This window comes from Argentina anserina, chromosome 6 (genome assembly GCF_933775445.1).
Source record: "Argentina anserina chromosome 6, drPotAnse1.1, whole genome shotgun sequence".
Taxonomy (NCBI): domain Eukaryota; kingdom Viridiplantae; phylum Streptophyta; class Magnoliopsida; order Rosales; family Rosaceae; genus Argentina; species Argentina anserina.
The window spans coordinates 3,899,822-3,921,966 of NC_065877.1; the positions used below are offsets into that span (position 1 = coordinate 3,899,822).

General features: G+C 37.2%; 4 protein-coding genes across 4 annotated transcripts; all 4 read right to left on the reverse strand.

Moving 5' to 3' along the window:
* Positions 1 to 68: 68 nt before the first annotated feature.
* Positions 69 to 3,333, reverse strand: LOC126799741 (uncharacterized). Its single transcript, XM_050527004.1, has 8 exons — positions 3,251 to 3,333; positions 2,397 to 2,475; positions 1,943 to 2,138; positions 1,404 to 1,558; positions 1,020 to 1,163; positions 818 to 921; positions 560 to 728; positions 69 to 354 (listed from the first exon to the last, which is right to left on the reverse strand). Exons 2-8 carry the CDS (start codon positions 2,466 to 2,468, stop codon positions 268 to 270), a joined length of 927 nt encoding a protein of 308 aa, XP_050382961.1. The 5' UTR covers positions 2,469 to 2,475; positions 3,251 to 3,333; the 3' UTR covers positions 69 to 267.
* A 3,494-nt stretch (positions 3,334 to 6,827) lies between these two features.
* On the reverse strand, positions 6,828 to 10,304 carry LOC126801008 (putative FBD-associated F-box protein At5g56440). The gene is made up of 5 exons (XM_050528443.1): positions 10,195 to 10,304; positions 9,994 to 10,081; positions 8,091 to 8,936; positions 7,676 to 7,768; positions 6,828 to 7,453 (listed from the first exon to the last, which is right to left on the reverse strand). Exons 1-5 carry the CDS (start codon positions 10,302 to 10,304, stop codon positions 7,115 to 7,117), a joined length of 1,476 nt encoding a protein of 491 aa, XP_050384400.1. The 3' UTR covers positions 6,828 to 7,114.
* A 3,929-nt stretch (positions 10,305 to 14,233) lies between these two features.
* Positions 14,234 to 17,357, reverse strand: LOC126799125 (F-box protein SKIP24). The gene is made up of 4 exons (XM_050526249.1): positions 17,298 to 17,357; positions 15,511 to 16,772; positions 15,332 to 15,401; positions 14,234 to 14,775 (listed from the first exon to the last, which is right to left on the reverse strand). The coding sequence occupies exon 2, from the start codon at positions 16,711 to 16,713 to the stop codon at positions 16,018 to 16,020; it is 696 nt and encodes a 231-aa protein (XP_050382206.1). The 5' UTR covers positions 16,714 to 16,772; positions 17,298 to 17,357; the 3' UTR covers positions 14,234 to 14,775; positions 15,332 to 15,401; positions 15,511 to 16,017.
* Positions 17,358 to 18,972: 1,615 nt separating this feature from the next.
* On the reverse strand, positions 18,973 to 19,854 carry LOC126801013 (agamous-like MADS-box protein AGL80). Its single transcript, XM_050528452.1, has one exon. It carries the CDS (start codon positions 19,852 to 19,854, stop codon positions 18,973 to 18,975), a length of 882 nt encoding a protein of 293 aa, XP_050384409.1.
* Positions 19,855 to 22,145: the final 2,291 nt, after the last annotated feature.

Below are 22,145 nucleotides of genomic sequence, written 5' to 3' on the forward strand. Positions count from 1 at the left end.
CGGAATACAGAAGCTTTTGTTAATCATGTGTAGCCATAAGCTTTATTTGTCCTCGTAAGCAAACAATCTGAACTTATAACAGACCATCTTAATAAACAGAATAATTCTTATGCTTCAGTATTTTCGGCTTTAATTGGTAAACATATTGAAGGATCTTTCCTCCATCACAACTGCACACAACTTATGGGAATACTGCATAATTATGACACACAACATTAAAAGCTTCGAAGAAGTACAGAGCCGATGGGCAATTACTCACTATTTCACCTATTCTTCATCGCTATCATTGCCAAATACTGATGCAACAGGTACTTTCACTACTTTTGGCTTCTTTAAAACACTAGCAAACGATGTCTGCAAAATAGGAGAGAAGTGTGAATATGTTAGGAGGCATATTTTTTTCATCAAGAGAATTGATTGCATGATAACAAAAGCTAGCATCAAATTCTTATGATTCAGATGTACTTTATCACAAAGCCTAGACAGTGATTTACAGTTCCGACTCAAATCTTCAAGCAAACAGTTACACTAGATAAAAAATATATCACTTTAGTTTTACCTTAGAGGTGCCACCTTTTGAAGAAAACCCAAATTTCAAGGCCTTCCTTTGATCTTGATCTGCAAATGCAGTAACACTTCTTAATTCAGCAGAACCTGGGGCAGATGCAGATTCTTCTGGCTTTTGTTGTAGCTCCTGCTGCTGCTGTTGCTTACGGGCATCAGCAGTCCTGATTTTAAAGTAAAGAAAAGGAATCATAAGTCAATGAGGCTATATGTGTAAAGACAAATGTATTAATCAGAGAAGCCAAAAAATTACATCTGAGCAAACTTTGCCAGTTCCCTCTCCTGACGCTGCTGCTCCCGTTTTTGACGATCATCCCGACTACTTGTACCATGCATTTCTTTCATATCTTTAAAACGCTGCAAGGCTCATTTAAGCAGTTTTCTTATCAGACCAAATTTGAAACAATAAGATCAACGAAAAGAAATTGTGATTGTAACCAACAAAAACTAATTACCTTCCGGTGATTGTGATCATAAGAGCTCAAATGAGTTTCAAATTCCACAGCCAATTTGTACTGTTTGTTGCACAGGTCACAGTAGAACACCTTGCGTATTTCTTTCACCTCAGTTTGTATTTTCTGCTCACGTTCTGCTAAAACCTGGATTTTAATGTGCACGAAGCAGGCAGTAGAAGCCACCAGGTAATAAAAACTGCAGGAAATTCTCAAGACCTTCCAAAGTTGATGGTCCCTTATGATATACCAATCCCGTCAAAAGACAGGCATATATGCTATATGCTGCCTTCTGCTATTGAATTTGGGTTTCAGAAAAAGTAGCTTATCAACTTCACTATTACCTAGTAACTTAAGTACTTACGGCAAATAAGAATAAAGGCATACCTCCCGCTTTTTTGTGTGTTCCTCAGTCTCTTCCATCTCGACTTCAAGTTTTCTTCTTTGAATATTTTCTTCTGCTGTAAAATAATCATCTTCTTCTTGTTTTCCAACTCCTAGTTTCGGGTCTCTAATACCAGATTTTATTGGCTCAACAATTCCTGTATATAGATACGATTTTATGAATTTAGAACAGAAGAGCTACTATAAGCAATATCAATACTTCATATGTAATAACTCCCCTGCCCAATTAGAAGCAATTAAGCAGTGAGACCCTGATCACAGCAATTACAAGTGATTAATGTCCAATCATTCATCTGCCACTACAAGCAAGACCAATACCTTCCCTACTAGAATAGAACTACGCAGTGAGACCAATTATGACAATTAAAAAGGGATTAACAAAAGAATGAGCAGCATTGGTGTAGCCTTTAGGCATTCAAACAAGTTGAGATACAAGTTATCCTTAGAAGAAGGTGGCCACCTACTTTAAAAGTTTCAATTTATACAAACAGAATCAAATAATACCAAATATAAGAACCAACCTTGTTCATCTTTCCCAAGCCCCTTGCCTTTCCATCCCATCTTCTGGAGAAGCCGAAAACCAATGTTAGATGATGGTAAATGTCTGTCCAATGATGCTTGTTCCACGTGTTCCAGATCAACATTTTCTGTTGGCCTTTGATTAATAGGAAGTCTAAATTCCTCTGCTAGATCATCAAGTAGCGACTCCTGATATGCCTGCACCATAGAGTCATCGTAATGCACATCTTTAAATTGAGAACTTCTTGCTGGCATATAAGCAAAGCCTAGATATAATCTTAGCCTAGTATATTTGATTAATGTAATCTAGTGAAATAATTTTCATTAAAAGCATAGAACTGGGTGGTCACCCAAAACTACTTGTTAGACAAGCCAATTATACAACTTGCCCATCAGATCTATGATAATAGACATATAGATCCTATACATCAATAATACAACTAGCCTATTAATTACCAGCTCTTTCTCACGTTGCTGTTTGTCTCGGGCATTTGTTTCCTGTCTACTGTTATACCATCGGTTGGACATATCTTGCCTAAAAAATCACACAAACCAACAACCAATTAAAACTCTGATTCCAAGTCAATCGCTAAATATAGGTACTCGTGAAATTACAAGAAATATTTCTGGGGGGTAGGCCAACAACAAGACATTTCAAAACAAAAGCCAATGTAGTGAAACCTACTGACCTGCTCACATTACCAAGAAAAATGATCTTATAGAGCTAAAAAAGTAAAAAAAAATGTCAATCTTCTGGATTTCTAATAAGACAACTAATTCTCGTAAGGTCAGCCAAACAGTTGAGTGGACCAATAAGAGCAGTAACAGTTGAAAGCAACAAGCATAGCTATAAGTATAATACATGATCTAAGATAAACACCATCATTCCACAGTCCACACCAACAATGGCTAATGCAGTGAGACAAACTGACAAACACACCGCCGTTCAATTTCGACAGAAGTTCTAATAGCATCTGTCTAACACCAAATCAACTAACCTCCTAGTACCCAAATTGCATCAAAATTCTCATTCAATCTATGCAACTAAAAGTTCCATCTTAACAGAATGTCTGCAATATTTATACATACCAAGCATTACATATAAACTCAAAGCAAAATTAGTTAAAGGGGGTATTTACAAAACACCCAAACTGACATTCACAGCAAAAGCTTCAAACTTTAGTCCAAAATCCGATTCAACTATCATTAAAGATGAATACTTCAAACATTTAGATCATTCGTGATTAGGGAAAAACAAAATTGAAAGATGAGAATCAAGAGATTGGGATATACGGCGTTGAAGAAATTACCAGGTGAAGTTGAATTTGGGAGCTCAAGAGAAACCCAAAAGCTGCTTTTCCGATCTGGTGGTCTGCGTTTTTATTAGAATACTTACATTAATCCGGCCGGTATTAGGTGATTTCATATATAGAAACGGATTTCCGCATATTTGTAATAGGTACTCAATTATGGTATACTAGTGGTGTTTTCGATTTATCAAAAATTCCGACGGTCAAATGAAGTCCGAATTAGATGAAATTTTTACATGGTCACTAAATATATAAACCAAACACATCGGCTGGTGTCGATATATCCCGACAAGTTTCTTTCATATTGTCGCTTCATAATGCGATAGTTTTAATATAAACCTAATATAAAAGTTATAATACATTAGTAGACACTTCGGCGATCAATAACTCTAGTTCAAAATATGGTCGATTGACACCAGTAGATGTGATCGGTATATATATTTAGGGAACCCGTAAAAATTTCGTCCGTTTTGGACATGATTTGACCGTTCGTACCATCGGTCAACTAAAAAAGGAGGCATTTTGACATATTTAAACCTCATTTACCGGGGTTTTGCCAAATAAATTTCTTCAGTTCGACCGCGCACGATAGGTAACAAAAATTAGGTGATTTCATATATGCAAACGGCTTTCGGCATTCGCATACTTGTAATAGGTCCTCCATTATGGCATATTAGTGGTGTTTTCGATTTACCAAAAATTCTGACGGTTAAACGAAGTCCGAATTAGATGAAATTTTTACAGGGTCACTAAATATATATACCAATCACATCGGCTAGTGTCGATCGATTCCGATAAGTTTCCTTCATATAGTCACTTCATAATGTGATCGTTTTATTATAAAACCTAATATAAAGGTTATAATACATTAGTAGACACTTCGGCGATCGACAACTCCAATTCAAAATATGGTCGATCGACACCAGTAAATGTGATCGGTATATATATTTAGGGAACCCGTAAAAACTTCGTCCGTTTTGGACATGGTTTGACCGTTCGTACCTACGGTCAACTAAAAAATAGGCGTTTTGACATATTTAAACCTCATTGACCGGAGTTTTGCCAAATATATGTATTCAGTTCGACCGCGCACGATAGGTAACAAAAATTAGGTGATTTCATATATGCAAACGGCTTTCAGCATTCGCATATTTGTAATAAGTCATCCCTTAGGGCATATTGGTGGTGTTTTCGATTTACCAAAAATTCCGACGGTCAAACGAAGTCCGAATTGGATGAAATTTTTACAGGGTCACTAAATATATACACCAATGACATCGGCTGGTGTCGATCGATCCCGACAAGTTTTTTTTCATATAGTCGCTTCATAATGCGATAATTTTAATATAAACCTAATATAAAGGCTATAATACATTAGTAGACGCTTCGGCGATCAATAACTCTAGTTCAAAATATGGTCGATCGACACCAGTAGATGTGATCGGTATATATATTTCGGGAACCCGTAAAAATATCGTCCGTTTTGGACATGATTTGACCGTTCGTACTAACGGTCAACTAAAAAAAGAGGCATTTTGACATATTTAAACCCCATTGACCGGGGTTTTGCCAAATAGATTTCTTCAGTTCGACTGCACACGATAGATAACAAAAATTAGGTGATTTCATATATGCAAACGGCTTTCGGCATTCGCATATTTGTAATAGGTCCTCCCTTATGGCATATTAGTGGTGTTTTCGATTTACTAAAAATTCCGACGGTCAAATGAAGTCCGAATTGGATGAAATTTTTACATGGTCACTAAATAAATATACCAAACACATCGGCTGGTGTCGATCTATCCCGACAATTTTCTTTCATATAGTCGCTTCATAATGCGATAGTTTTAATATAAACCTAATATAAAAGTTATAATACATTAGTAGACGCTTCGGCGATCAATAACTCTAGTTCAAAATATGGTCGATCGACACCAGTAGATGTGATCGGTATATATATTTAGAGAACCCGTAAAAATTTCGTCCGTTTTGGACATGATTTAACCGTTCGTACCATCGGTCAACTAAAAAAAGAGGCATTTTGACATATTTAAACCTCATTTACCGGGGTTTTGCCAAATAAATTTCTTCAGTTCGACCGCGCACGATAGGTAACAAAAATTAGGTGATTTCATATATGCAAACGGCTTTCGGCATTCGCATACTTGTAATAGGTCATCCCTTATGGCATATTAGTGGTGTTTTCGATTTACCAAAAATTCCGACGGTTAAACGAAGTCCTAATTGGATGAAATTTTTACAGGGTCACTAAATATATATACCAATCACATCGGCTAGTGTCGATCGATTCCGATAAGTTTTCTTCATATAGTCACTTCATAATGTGATCGTTTTATTATAAACCTAATATAAAGGTTATAATACATTAGTAGACACTTCGGCGATCGACAACTCTAATTCAAAATATGGTCGATTTACCAGTAGATGTGATCGGTATATATATTTAGGGAACCCGTAAAAATTTCGTCCGTTTTGGATATTGTTTGACCGTCCGTACCTACGGTCAATAAAGAAAAAAGCGTTTTGACATATTAAAATCCTCATTGACCGGGGCTTTGCCAAATGAGTTTTCTTGGGGTGACCGCATACAATCGGTGACAAAAATTAGGTGATTTCAGATATGCAAACGACTTTTGGTGTTCACATTTTGGTAATGGGTCTTTCCTTATGACATATTAGTGTTGTTTTCGGTTTACCGGAAATTCCGACGGTTAAACGAGTTCCGAATTGGATGAAATTTTTACAGGGTCACTAAATATATATACCGATCATATCGACTGGTGTCGATCGATCCCGAGAAGTTTTCTTAATATAGTTGCTTCATAATGCAATAGTTTTATTCTAAACCTAATAAAATATGTATGTATAATATTTTATTATTTGGCGGGCTTTTACGAGCCGGGCATTGCGGGCTTTTGGCGGCCCGGACCCTCGGGCTGGGCCGGGTTTCACACTTCTAATTTAAGCCCGGTCCTCTACCCACAGAAGCGGGCTTTCTCGTGGGCCGGGTAAAAGCCCATCGGGCTTGCGGGCCTCCGCGGGCTAAATAATGAGGCCTAAGTATACTGACACACCCGTTATCTCTCAACTCTACAAAAAAACTTAGTGCCTTACTTTTTGTTGAGGTGCAATGACTGCAATCTAGACTACTTTTCTAAGCATATACTGCCTGATTTCACATCATTTGGGCTCATTATCTTGCAGGATCAACAAACATGAAGTTAAGAATATCAGGTCCCCATTGATTATTATAAACAGTTTGGACATAGAAATTCAAGCAAGAATATTGGATCATGAGGAATTAAGGTTGTAAAGGCTCTTCAGTAATCAATGTTAAAGCATTTTGTAGATATCCTAAAGCTAGAGCGCTTGCATGGAATGCTAGATGAGGAGGATTGCTTACCATTTCCATTGGATAAGTGGATATTTTAACTAGAAAGTAGAGTATAGACAACATAGAAGCAACTCCTTTCATTTCAGTATCTTGTACTGGTCTTCATTGGTGAAAAAGGAAGTTTTAGAAATAAAATAAAGAACTCAACAATGTCATGCCAGTCTCTTCAGAAAGAATCTTGCTAGTAATCACAATTCACAAGCTTGATAACAGAAGATGATTCAGATAGTGAATGAACTTTTTGTGGAAGTAGTAATTATTTCATAAGGTAAAGTGCACACTGCACAGAACTGGTGCATGAGTCCTTACAAAAGTTCCAACAGAGAGCAAAAGGGATTTTTCAATACAAAGCAATCTCATAAGTGAGTTTCAAAAGTGAAACTGATTTGATATGATTATCCTACAAAGCAAATGCAAAATTCGATTTCATTTCACAAAAGATATGAAGCTCACAACTTTGGAAGGATCCATTCAATTTCACAAGTCTTTGAACCCCTAGGGAGGCTTGAAAATGTCTGCCACAACTCCATTACGGATTCTTGACTGATGTTAGAAGTATGAATTGTCACCTTTTTTAAGACCTTCACATGCTTCAACAAGTATCCTGCAACTTCCACTTCATCGATCCTTCCTCGAAATTCTCGTATGTAAACAGTCTTTAGGCATGACAACAAACATATAGGAACAACCGCGGGAGCCGGGAGGGAACCATTCATGTACCGAGTCATCTTCGTCATAATTGTCAGAATCATAATCTTCAGGATCGTCTGTATCACCATCAGTATCATCTACATCATCATCAGGATCGTCTGTATGAACACAATGAGCATGGCAATTGATCTTCTAAGCACGGCAATTGATATTCTAAAAAGCATGTAATATAAACAAGTTAAACCACTTCAATGAGATAATTTTAAAAATTATATGCCAGTACCAATTAGTTTTCTTTTTAGCTTTAGTACTGTAAATTCAAGGCAAATATTGGCATATGCAAAATATCATGCACTTACATTCTCCAAAACAAGATATTCCAGATTGGGTGACGCATTTAGAAAAATTGGCAGTGATTGCCAAGAGCAGCATGTTTGAAGACAGAGCTCCAACTGAATCAGATTATTGAAAGTAGGCATTGGATATCAATATGCAATCTCAGGATCCTTCAAGTGACAGATGAATGAAGATTAAAGTTACATATTTCCTCAGGATAATGTATAATTTCTATGGAAAAAATGCATAGTCGAAAAATCATCAATATCACCAAGTGAACAAGTCAGAGCACACTTACCCCCACAATTGGAGCTAAAATTGACATATACTCGACATTCACAATTTCTGCAAAGAGGTTATGCATACGATCAGCAAGATATATTTTCTTTCCCGCATGCAGACCCTTGAATTTAAGCTCAACTGTGCTTAGCATTTTACATTCTTCAAGGAATAGCTTGCCAAAAGGTACTTGACATTGAACTTCTCAAGATTTGGAGCATTAGCATTAACAAAAATTTTGTACTCATATCCTCCGTCACTGGCAAAAGGGTCATCCTCATGAACAGCACAGAATTTTATATGTAGACTTTTGAGTTTAGGAGCAGAGATATTTAAATTCAAGACTTCCTTTCTAATTCTCCCGAGATTTCCGTGTATAATCAAATTTTCTAGTGCAGAGAAACCACAGGAAAGCAATTTGGCCACTGAGTCAGCATAAGCACGAAAACACAGCTGAACCTCAAGGTACTTGAGGCTTGGAAAACAATTTGATTGGGGAGGGATAGCAACAACATGATCTGTTAGTACCAGCTTCAAAACTACAAGTGTCTTGCAAATGAAAATGCTTGTAGGCAACTTAAGACAACCTGTGTAGGAATTTGAGGGTGTTGTCCAAAGATCAAGTTTAAGTTCCACAACATTACACCTAATGGCAGTGCAAACCCAAGCAACAACACGATCAAAATAATCTTCAATTCCAAGGCAACCAAGATGGAATTTGTGAATGTTTGACACGTTCCGGAACAGAAGTACTCTATCAACAAACCCGGCTTCACGCACATGTACATCTGAATCAGATTTGAGTGCATTTACGTCTGCCTCGAAATTTGGGACATAAGTCCACACATTGTTCCATCTATGAGATAATATGCATGTCCGTACAGCACATTTTGTTCTAAGGAATGAAAGAATGTGGGCAAGAATTGCATCTGGCAATCCACTTATTTTTATCTTCAAAACATGCTTTGAAAAGCTTCGAGTTTGAACCCATTCAGGATATGATACCTATTCTGGATACAGATAACTGAGATGAGGTGTTAAAGTTCAAAACATAAGCAATCATGAAGCTTTAGTGACTTAGAAACAAGCCTAAATAAACCCAAGTTTCTTCTTAAATCTAAATTCTGGAAAGTCAAGTTTCTTCTTTTTTTCGATACATTAATACTACTTGTTGGGTTAGTTCTGAATGAAACTAAAGTACATATCAAAGCTTTTGGGTTCCATTCAACAGCAGATTTACTCCTTCTTTCATTTCGTTTTGCTATGTTTCAGTTCTCAAACTGAGAGGACATAAACAGTTAAGAACAGCAAATGGAGGACATATGAAAGATTAAAGCTTTAACAGATTTCAGAGCAAAGTTCAAGGTTTTAACAAATCCCAGAGGAGTAGAGGAGTTACCACTTACCAGTAAAGCTCTCGTTTAGTGATGGTGAGAGTTCCTGTGAGAGGCTCAGTGCAAACGACCAAGACAAGACGAATGAAAAATGAAGTACCCTCTTGTCTATATTTACCCTAACAATTTTGGGCCAATATCAAGTTACTCCTCTAAATTAGAGAATTTATCACATCACCCCTCGACATTTTCACACATTTTAGACTTTTAGTTTTTACTGTAAGACGCGATTTATTATTGGACCCTGTAAACCAGTAGATGGTGCATTATTACGCCAAACTGTGTACAATTAGCAATTTTTTTGAAGAACTCTTTGAAGATTGGAGTACCAAATCGTGATGTTTCTGAACAACATGGTGCAGTGTAGGAAATAATGTGAATTAACTTAGAGGATACAGAAGTATAATTTGTCGTTCCATGAAGGTTGATTATCAACCTTCTTATATAGAAGTGAGTATTGGTGATTTTACCATGACTTCGCAAAAATTTGGAGCTAGGATCTTTGCACTTCTTTAACAAGATTTTTCAATTGTAGATAAAGCACAGAGAAAAGAAAAAAACTCTGTATAAAACTCTATTGGTATTCTACCTTCCAATCTAAAGTGAATTCCAGCTTTAAGCGTATCCTGCCTAAATTTGTTTGCTTAATCATGCTAGAGTTAACGTACGAGTTGATGAACCATTTTCTTACTAATTTGCAGCTTCACATTGATCATGAAACGATTTTCCGCAACTTTGAAAATCAAGCATGATTCCCTGATCAATGAAGCTTGATTGATCAAAGTGATTACAGCAAGAAACCATTACTTTACTTACTTAAAGAGCATGTGGGAATAAAAATCAGTGCTGAGTTCATAGAATTAGTCTACCATGCCAGACTCTGGCTATTATGGGCAAGCATTTTTCCATACCTTAAAGCTAGACAGCCTGTATACCCTGCTATATAAGGACGCTTGGGTTCTCTGCACTTGTACACCATTTTATATCTTATATAAGAATTGAAAAGGGGAACTATGCTTCTGCCTTTTGAACTGTAACTTACCTACCAATTCCTGGACGAGTTTAGTCTAAACGAAAATGAAACTTTGAGCATATATAATTTCTTGTAGGTCTTATCTACTAGTGATCTATAATGGTGAAAGTGACATTGATAATCTTTTTGCACAGAAGAACAGCATGCATGAGCTTTATCATACCAATTTGACTGCTATATCATAGATTTAAGCAATTTTAACATTGTGAAGGCCAACTTTTTGTACTGTCAAATTTATAGATAGCATCTGTAATTTCATATGTCGTGAAATCTACGCTAGTGCAAAGCTAAAATTGTACAACCAATTAACTATTGTTTCAGTGTCAATTCACAACATCACAGTTCATATTTTGGTTGATCATCCCTTGCATGAGGAAGGTGACAGTGGATTAATAGGTGGAGTTTTGGTGCAATACAACTGTTCCAACACCAATTTGTAGTAGACAAACAAAAATACTGATTACATCTTGAAGGTGAAGATAGTACAAGGAAACACCCACGAATTGCACAATGAACTTTGATTACCCTGTTTAGGCCAATTTTAAAAGCAGCGGACCATAGGAAAAATGCTTTTTTTCTTTCTTTCTTTGGTTCCCCCCGCCCGAAACACTACATGTGATCACAAGTTCACAACCACTCGTTACTTCCTTAGAAGTTTGAATCCTCCAGATTCTTAGCCTCCCACTATAAATACATAACACATCCTCATTTCCACTATAAACCAAAGAGAGAGTATACAACATTCTTCACTAGCTCTTCATTCTTAAGCTTTTGATTATTGTGTTGAGGAGTCATGGCAGGAAACAAGAGACAGAAGAAATCTTCGTTCTCATTCTTCAGCCTCTTCAAGTCTCGGAGGCCTCGCAGAGGTGAAGAGATGGATGATTGCTATTTGAGTGGAAGAAGGGTGTGGCCTAGTGAGGAGGACAGAGGTCGATGGGTAGCTGAGCCTGGAATTGACAACAAAGCTGCTGCATTCATTGATAAAATCCACAGGAACATGGTCTCTGAAGCAGATTGCCAGACCTTAACTGTAAACCCAGCAGCAGGAAAGGCCTAGAAGAAAATATCCTACATATTTTATCAGTTGTCATATTCAAAATGTTGTATCTAGTTTGTGAAGCATTATAAATAAAATAGTTGTTTCTATTCGAATGAAACTTTTGTATCCTCTCATGTACAGATCATTGACAAGCAATATAATTCAGCTTCTGTTTATAATGGTCCTTTAGTTTCATGCAGAAATATATTTGAGCCATATACTTTTAGATACTTTTCATGACATCAATCTTCATGTTATCTCGATCTACTAGTATATCGTTATTATAAAGTCCAAGAAGATAACTTAAAGTTATTAGTCTCTTAATTTTCTCTAATAAGATTCTGGTCAAGTATAAATGAAATCATTGAAATGAAACAGGAGTGCATTCAGAAGCCTCAAGATATCTAGTTACTTTAGTAAACCATAATGACTGTGACAAGAAGAATGAGGACAATTTGGCATCTAGGTACAGAGTTAGGTTACTTACTTCATTTAGTCTATGATCACCATTTCTGCAACTATGATCATAATTTAAGGAGTTCTGGTTTTTGTTTAACTGATTCAAAATCTGCGATAAACTCATGAGACAATGATAATGGTACAACACTGGATTGGCTTTGAGCTTATTTGGGCTCCAGTTGCATGCACAGAGAAACTTTAAAGAGTATACAGTCGCATAGCAAATCAACTTTCTCAGGGACCTTCAATGGTTTCAACATGTTCCTGGCTTGTTCTTTACTTTGTTTCGAACAGAATATTATAGTAGGTAGATCCTTGAGCTAAGTTCCTTTTCTAGCTAGCAAGATACTGGTTGAAATGAAAATTATAGTAAGTGCTTATACTTTGAGAATCTAACACTGTTCCACGAATAGGGGTTGTGGTTACTTCTGCCCAAATTATTGTACATGGGACATGCTTTTGTTTCAAATCGATCTTTTCCTTTAGGGGTCTAAGGCACCATCTAAGTCACCTTCTCTCTTCCTTTCTAGCATGGATTCCTTCTAGCATTCTACTTAAACATAGCTCTTTTAACCCTATACATGATAACATGCAAATGTTGGATGAGTCTTCACTCTAGGAACCCCAAGTATAGCTAGCTACCAGACATAAATTTGAAATCATATCAATGATGAAGAACATAATCAGAGCAACCCTCCAAAGTAATAGGAGACCTATAGATGAATTTCAACCAGAAACAATGCATGTTATGCCATACAATGATCTCTAGACGAGAATCAACCAATCAACCAACTTGAACAACTTGCATGTCTTAGTTTTAACTTTTGAGACTGACCCCTAGAAGTAATTACACTTTTGGCTCATTAAGCACTGAATTAAGACGTCTCCTTGCGCCGGCTCTTCTGTCTGGAAGCTTAAGGCTGATCATTCTGTTTTACACAATATTCTTCACTAACTGGTGATCGAAGGCATGCTAGCTAGTATAAGAGACGCCTTCTAATCTAAATCATATATTTACTGCTGCAATTTCTAAAATCACCAAATTACGCATTATTTTTAAGAACTTAAGATCATATCAAATATCATGTACATTGTACTGATGTTCGTTCATTTGTTGTTAGTACGAAATGTACGAATTTTTGCAAAATTTAGGGATTATTCTTGTCGTTCACTTTGTCTTTGTTCTTTTTTCCAGCAGAGCTTCTCCTCCCTTAACGGTGCTATATGAGACATATATAAAAAGAAAAAATGATACAAGTACCAGCTGGATTTGATGGTAAAGTAATTCCTGTATGCCTTTTTATTGCTGTATTGAACTGTGGCCTTCTGAATAAGTAAAAGTGCAACACTTTTAAGATCTCTTATTCGTACTTCTGATGGTTCATGTGGTTTGGACAATTGATTGCTTAAAGATTAATCCTCTCACAAGGTCCTACTAGATATTTATCAACAAAGCCTTCATCTTTACACTTGTGAAGTGAAATCACACAGATTCTTACTGTAGACATTGCACTATATCTCTAATATTTTCAAGTGGAAGACATCTCACTTTAGTTTCTTATAGCACTAACACAATCTGCGGTGATTAGATGATATATTAGGTATTGATACTAAAGAGAATCTATTTTTGTCAATTCCCATGAAATATATATGTTCTTACTGCCTATTTCTGCACCAGTTATAGTTTCTGAGTAGTAACATCTCAGTGATCGATAATTGACTCTGAAATTTAATGGAATCTTGGAAACCCTATCAATTTGACTTGGACTAAACTGTAAGTTAGGCTTTAGAATTTGTACTGTCGGCATTATTTTAGTTGACTGCTACCTGAGACCAATTTTTAATATTAGGTGACTGGTGACAGATTCATTTCTTGGTCCAAGGTACTGTAATTGAGTTTGATCCATAAGATTTTCAGAGGTGAACTGCATCTGTCAAAAGTGAGGTTTGAGCGATATAAATTACTTGTTAAACTTGCTTAGTTGCTTAAAGAGAATCAAGTTGAATTGACTCTATAGTTTGACTTGGACTAAACCTCTGACTGATGAGAACCAAAGTAAAGTGAGTAATAGATAGAACTCGAAATAAAGCTAGATATTTTTCTCCGAATTCAAATGGATGTACAGTTCAAAATGAAATGAATATGATTAAGGAGAAATTTTTATTCCATCTGTTATGTTATAATGTCTCTACTGAGATTCAATTGCAGCAATTTGGAAGTTCGTTGGAGATGCCATCTTGCTCTTAGTTCAATTGCAATTCCCAGTATAACTAGTTACCTTGTTTCTCTTTCTAGCGAGTCGCAGACAGATGAAAAGAGGGAACAAAACCATAATAAGAGTAAGCGGAAGATTGAAAGATAACACAAAACAAATATGTAAGATGGAGCTAAATTTTACATAAACACAATGAGTAGCAGTCTTTTTTCCTAGAAACATGGAAATGTAAAAAGCCTGGTTGCAGCTTACTAACTATGGTATCTGCCAAACAAAGAACCTCGCACTTGGGCGCTTGGCAGAAGGGGGAATCAAAATAGGTTTGAATTCACCAAATAAAGGTGGAGAAAACTACGCTGCCAGATAACACAAGCCCCGCTATCTAACCAAAGTCAAAGCCACCAAGGAGAGCGGGAGGCTTATTTTCCCCAAGAGTAAAACCGTGCAGGTTCTGTTATTTCTCCAAGATCTTCACAGCCTTCTGACAAATCTCATTATTACCATGGGTCCTCAGAATCTCAATCTCCTCCAATCCATCAAATTCATCAATCATTTGAGCATAAAGATTGATCCCATATAGGCTCGAAGGCTCCCATTTCTTTGTCAGCCTCACCCACCTTCAGAATGTTCCTAAGACCTTCAAGGTGAGCATATTAGCAGATAACAGAGCGGTTTAATACATCCTTGAGCCACCAAGAATCTGCAAAAACAAATTAATTATCCATGTAAATACTACGTTTGTATAATGTGAGGATACATAAGGAAATAAATAAGAGTACTGATTGACATGCGCATTGTGAAAAGTGAAAACATGTATAGGAAGGCCTGGTCAATGTCAATATCTAGAATGGAAACGACCTTATTGGTTTCAAACTCAACATAAAAAAGAAAAGAAAAGAAGACTGATAAATTGTTAAACACACCTAACGACAAGTACTACATATACTTGAGATTTAATATGAGAATACAAATAGAGATTTGATATGAGAATACATAGCATACTATACCCCGTTTATTATCCGGTGAAAAACAGTTGTATAACCCCATTGCTTGATTGTGGGCCTTATTCTATGTTAGGCAGTTGGTATAAAATGAAAATGTTGGGTTAGATAGCATTTTCAACATGTGTTCACATAAATGTGCATGTGGTGGAACACGAAAAATTGAAGATCAAAAGAGCTTATCCAGTGTTAAAAACCATACTGAATCTGTTCATGAGATCCCCCAGAAGTTGCATTGGATATCTTAATTAATACCTGAATCTGGGAGTCATCGCCTGTAACGACAGTCTGAAGGGCAGGTGTGATATCCGCAGCTGATGGGTGGCTGACAGAGACAAATGTGGTCGTTAGGAAATACACACTGTGAGTATTCTAAACAACTAAGCCATAATAATACCAAAATACTGTAGGTTCACATATTATTTAGAACTTACAGCAGAAGCTCCACAAGTCGATGGCAGACACTTGCTTCAATCACAGCTGAATTTTGTCATTTGGGCCATCAAAGAGACATGATATGGCCCGGCAAACATCTGTTAAGACTTCTTCATCATTCAAGTAAATAAGTTGATGAAGAACTGGTAAAGCGCCCTTCATCAGGAAAAAAAAAAGGCTTGCTCTTGTTACTGTCACACTTAGAGGGGGATACATCAACTGACATATAGTGCTACTGCATCTGCAATTTTATGGTTAAAGCAAGTCCATGAACCTGTTTGAGAGGTGTGGGCAGGTTGCCACAACAGAAGCCAGATAAAGCTCATGTAGCATTCAGCATTGATAACTTTGATTTTTCATTTAGCTGAGCAAGCAATGCCCCTAGAGCACCCTGTGCAAGAACAAGATCCCTGCAACTTGGTGAGTCACCACTCACCAGCTACATTACCTAGGGCCCATACTGCCTGTTCACGAGAAAATCAACGAGTTAACCTAAGGAATGACCCTTAAATCTTTTCAACTTTTTTTCTCTTGCTAGTACATTGAGCATCCCCCGAACTCAGTGGTTGTACTGGCTTATGATCTTGTAAAGGGTGATATCTCATTGATTGCAACTCTTCCTCAGCCAAACCAAGCCTTTGTTTCTCAACTTTATACACCTTTTCTAGCCCTGAAATCTGCTGCGTGCAAAGCCTAAGCTCCATTTCAAGTGCATGGAGCCTGGATTCAGATGGTACAACACATTGCTCCACTGTTTGTTTATGTCGACCCCTAATTATCTCTGGCTGCCAGACATTCAGTGCTAGTGAAGCTTCCCTGACCTTGTGAAAATTGGAGAGTTCAACAAGAGTAGCTCGCCTTTTTTGAGTCTCTTGGGTCAATTGGGTCTCCAAATCCCGAAGCTTCCTGGAATGTTCAATGATCTGGCTCTCCTTCCTCAACAGCGCTCTTTGATGGGCCGCTCTTCTCTTATTCCTATCTCTCTCATACCTGAGTCTATAGAGAGATTTAAAGGATGCTGAGGAAGAAGAGGGATGAGGAGGAGCAAAATCAGAGGAGATGAGGTGGGACCACAGTAAATCCTCATCGGATAATCGGTGGAGGCGCCTGCAGGTCATTGATATACAGCAGAGTTCTTTGTAGCTGAACCCCCCGATTTCTAAGACGCGCCTCCACAGCTCGTCTGGGAGAATTGCCATCATACACCTTCTGCTTCTGCTTCCCTCACCGTTCAGTTCCCCACCGCTTTTAAATGGGCAGACTGTTGTTGATTAAGCAAATCATATCACAACAAAGAATCAAAGTTACCACCTTGAACTCAGAATCCCACTCACTAGCACAATTAAACTAGTCACATTGAAAAGAATCCAAACTACACAGCTAAAACCACCCAGCATTGAAATGAACAAATCATATTACAACTAAGAATCAAAGTTATGACCTTGAACCCAGAAAATTCCAGAATAAATGACTAATAACAGGAAATGTAAATGAGAAAATTGAATAAAAATCCAACCTTACATATTTCACAAATACACTAGAAACCAAGAATCAGAGGAACCAAGCCAATTTCAATATTTACCCAAAAACATCAGAATTACATCTCAAAGAAAGTACAACAAGCACAATTAAACTACCTCCAATTCCAACAACAACCCAAAACCCATATCATAATCCTAATTAGTTTTGATTCACACATACATGTCAGAATTATAACCAAGTTTGGATTTTAATTTGATGAGACATTTAGGAAGGAACGGAGGGTAATTGGGTTTTGGGGTTTTACCTTGCAGTGGTTGAAAAATCAAGCCGGCTGGTTCATCAGAATAGAGGCTGTATATCTCGGCAGAGAATCAATTTGAATCGGCGGTGGTAGCAACATCGCATTTATACTGACCCAACTGATGGATCCGATCCCCGACCCGAACACAAGTTTGACACGTGAGGGGCTCTAATTGGATACTCAAATAATCACCAAGTTTTTTTTTTTTTTTGGTTCAATGACAAAGAGTTTCTCACTCCGATCAACCGCGCGTAACCGCGTAATGAAGAGATAACGATCTAGTTTCGTTTGGGCTCATAGTGAGACTTCTTTCAACCCATTTTTGTACAGGTTGCTGCAGCCATCAGATGAAAAATTAGCGTTAACTAGGATTTATCATCGACGTTATCTAACACTGTGTCTTGACAATAGCATACAATAATGAAAACGGGATTTATATTTACCACCGTACATTCACATAAGAGATGGAGAGAGAGGAAACCTACATATATATAAGAGAGATATATAAAGCAAAGACAAACTTTAAATCACTCTCGATCGATAACTTTCTCATGATTTAAGAAATAAGTTATAAACATGGTTAACTTATTTTATACAATACATAAATAGAGCATCGCGCTACAAATTGAAAACAGACAATTTCCTCGTACATGATCAAATAGTTAGTAAAATTATCTACTTAATTAGTAGTTTACTATATGTAGCAAATATCAGTCTATTTATATTTAGAGAAAAATTCACTAACGGTCTTTAAGCTCTTGTGACATGGTCAATTTGATCATTGACCTTTAAAATTCATCAACATGATCACTCAACTCTTGTTTTGCTACCAACTAGATCTATCCAACCAAATTTCGTCACTGTTTCGTTAATTTCATGACGTGGATCATGCATTGGCCTTTATAAAAAAGGGCAAATGAGACATATTACTGAAAATGAAGGCTTAAACTTGTTTCCACTCAATATCTCTCCTAATCGGGTTATCATTTTCTCAATCCTAAACTCGTTTTGTCAACTCTAAATTTGGCGGGAAGTTGATTTCGATTGAGATTGAGGGTTACAAACGTCATTTGCCCACCATGATCCACGTCATGAAATTAACAAAACCGTGATGAAATTTGGTTTGATAGATCTAGTTGATAGTAAAGCAGGAGTTGAGGGATCATTTTGATTAATTTTAAATGTCAGGGATCAAACTGACCATACCACAAGAGTTCATGGACCGTTGGTGAATTTTTCTCTTATATTTATGGTTTCGTATCGGGTTAATTAATTAGTAACAGATATTTAACTGTGGATAAACCACAATCTTGATTAATCTACCTCATCCTATCAACCCGAACGTGTATAGCATGTGTCTTTGTTGTTGATAATTCACAAATTTACCGAAGTTTTTCTAAGCTCTCCGAGCTCACACCTTCGGTGTCATTGTTGTCCATATCAGACCTTCGGTTTCACAATTAATCTTGATAATATTTGCTCTTAATTATTCAATGGCAAAGAAACAACTCAAACAATTAAGTACATTTTATTAAAACAATAACATGAAGTACCAAAAGAAAACGATAACAATGTGGCGCAGAAAGCTTTAGGAAAAAGGAGAAAAGAAAAACAATGTGTTCAGAGAAAGAGGCTGGGAAAGATGTAGCAAATATTAGAAACCCAGTGACTAAAATTCTCAAGGAAAATTAAAGCCGCCAGCAGGAAGAGGATTTGGCCACATAGTACTATTGTTATGATCCGCGAAATGAAGCAACATTTCCTCCCCGGTAAACCCCATATGCTGATGATGATCTGGATGTGGCGGAGGTGGCGGTGGCGCATTCAGCATGTCCATGAACCAAGTGTTTTGCTGCTTCTGAGTTGCCATCTGCATCATTTGGAGTTGCATCGCCTCCAAGTTATGCACCTGATCCAGAGCTTGCATGTCCGGGGCTGCATGTTGCAGACTGCCGCCCTCTTCGCCACTCTTCATCGCCATGTTGCTGCTGCTTCCCTCACCATTATTCTTCATCGCTGCCATTCTATGATCCGCTGCAGCTGTCACCCCTTGTGCTCCTTGCGCCTGGTTCTGAGTCTTCACAGCTTCTTCCTTGATGTTCTTCACCCTGAGTTGTATGTCTTTCAGGTACTGGTCTATGACCCAGCCGAGGTCAGTCAGGTCTGACATGGTCAAGCCCTGGAGGGTCTTTCCGGTTAGGCTTTGGAACATGACGCGAGTCATATCCTTTTCACGATTGTCCTTCTTTTGCTTCTTGAGCTGTTCCTGAGCCTTGTTGATTCTTTGCCTCAAGAAGCTCTCCTGGTTAACCATTTTCTTGCTTTGTTCCATTTCAGGCATGGTCTTGAATTGAGCAAGCACGCGGTGGACTCCCAAGGGGGAAGGCCAGACATCAGGCTGGGAGTCATAGGGGCTGTAGACAATAGCACAAGCATCAATGTCACAAAGGGTGGTGAGTTCACTCACCTTCTTCATAAGACCCTTCTTCCTTTTCTTGAACGTCGCTTTTCGAGCACTGTCATTAGTGATGTAGGTAAGGTTCACCTTCTTTCTAGTCATGGCTTGAAAGAAAAGATGAAACTGTGCAAACTAGGAAGAAGAGAATGAAGAAATAAACTATCAGGTTTGTTCTTGCTCTGAAGAGACTATGCTTTATATAAAGGAGGCAAGAGGATACATGACCATTGCTGCTTGAAAGACTACAGATTTTCTGACGTTTTGGGTTGGATGCAAAATTTAATGGCTGCCAATCGTGATGCATGAATGAGAGACCAAAATCCATCTTGATTTTGTCTGAGAATTGAGCATATTCATTTTTATCGATCTGTCGCAATGTGTTTGAACATGAAATAAAGGAGGGGGTCTAAAAGTAGTAATAAATCTGGATTTGTTGTCATGATGTGTATGAGAAATGAGGATTTCATATGAACGGTAATGAAACCAAATTAATGCAAAATCTGGGGTTGATTTTTGTATATGGAAAGTTTATATGCTGATTTTCATTTGTTTATACATTAAAATGTAGATTTGTTGTAACTCGTGCAATCATTAGATGAGAGCTGTATGCTCTTATATTTTGAATATCACTTATAAGATAATCTTCAAGCATTCATATCTTCCTAATTAAGATGATATTGTAAGTTATTCAAAATCTTTATATTTGTTGGAGATTTATTATAATGATTAGTACATTGTATAATATATCGATTAATTCTATACGATAATATGTGCGTACTACTACGGTAATAATTTATAGGTCACAACATGCATGTGCATAGTATATACTTTATTCGAGTTTTTATTCTCTCATTTGTTTATTTTGACATTTGAAACGAATCATTTCTCAAGTAACCATACTAGATAGCTTAAACAAAGAAAAAAAAACAAAGAGTTATTTTCCTTCAAAAAAAAACAAAGAATTATGTTTTGTGCATATAAAACTGAATTGCACCTCCTTTACTCACTTGTAAGTCTATCCCAAATAGATCTGAGTGTCCTTAAGTTTTGCTAATATTGACTCATGTTTGGTATCACAAAACTTTAGAAAATAACTTGCTTGGTTTAAGTAAGGTGTTATTTAGGATGAACAATAAGTATCTACAATAACATCATCCAAGGAGATCATAATGTAAACACGATGTTACGTATGCCCATTTATATATGTACTCAGTCAGTGACATCAAGCATGGTAATAACCATACTGAACTTCTTATTTAGCACGGTCTCAATTAGCCCTAAAAACCAACCATCACTTAAAAACTCAGCATATAGCTAATGACTAAATACAATGACTTGAAATGACTAGTAATCTCAATAATTAGAATTGAAGTTACATTAGAACTAAAATGAAAAACTCGGGCCCAAATTAGTTAAGATGCATGCGTTCAAACATACTCGCGATCGGCAATATAATTCATGATCTAAACCGTTCAAATCCACTAAATCAAGAAACATCATCTCAGTTGCAAACATAAATTATCTACATATTCATTCTATCTATTCAAAATGTCAATACCACCCTCTCTGGTGCCTAAAACCCTAAATATCAGCGAGATCACACCCAGGTTAGTCAACAGTGGGCATGCTGGATGATGAAAAGCCATCCTTACATTGTCGCCTGCTAAACCCGGTGATCGGCCACTGCCCCCACTCCGGCCCAAATTTTGTAAGCAATGCTTCAACGGCAGCTTGTCGAAACACCTCTCATAGCCTAGGCAGAGCCTAATCTCACATTGAGGTAATCACCTTCAAAGTCCTAAAATTTTGGCTTACACTTTACATTTACTGACTTAAATTTCAAAGAGTCATATGGCGGAACGAGGACAAAGATTTAAAGATCGACCTACAAGTGTCACTTACTATTATCCCACCTAGAACATTTGACGCTACTGGGAGCAGTTTTCCTATGTCCCAAATTTGCAGCTTGAATTGCGGTGTTTGTTATTTTGAATGTCAAACAATTAAGCACTACTCATCAGATAATTTCATGGATTCCACAACACATATGTAACAAAGTATCAAGTAGACAAGTCCTAGGTACATCTGCTGTTGTCATATCTGTTATACTGATGTAGAGAAGAACATTGTCGCCGCGAATAACCATGCTTATTTTTAAGCTGTCCGTACTTAATAGTTTGAACTTCGTTAGGTACACCCTTAGACATATATTCCTCTCTTCTTCTCTTGTTCTTCTTCTTCAGAGCGCGAGCGGTAGTGTTCAACTAATCAAAGTCCTCACTGACTTGGGGCAACAAAGCTTACAATTGCAGTGTCGTTGCCAGAGTGAGGTGTTCTCAAATCGTCCGCCATTCCCGATCGGGACAAACCTAGCCGGAAATCGACGTGTGACG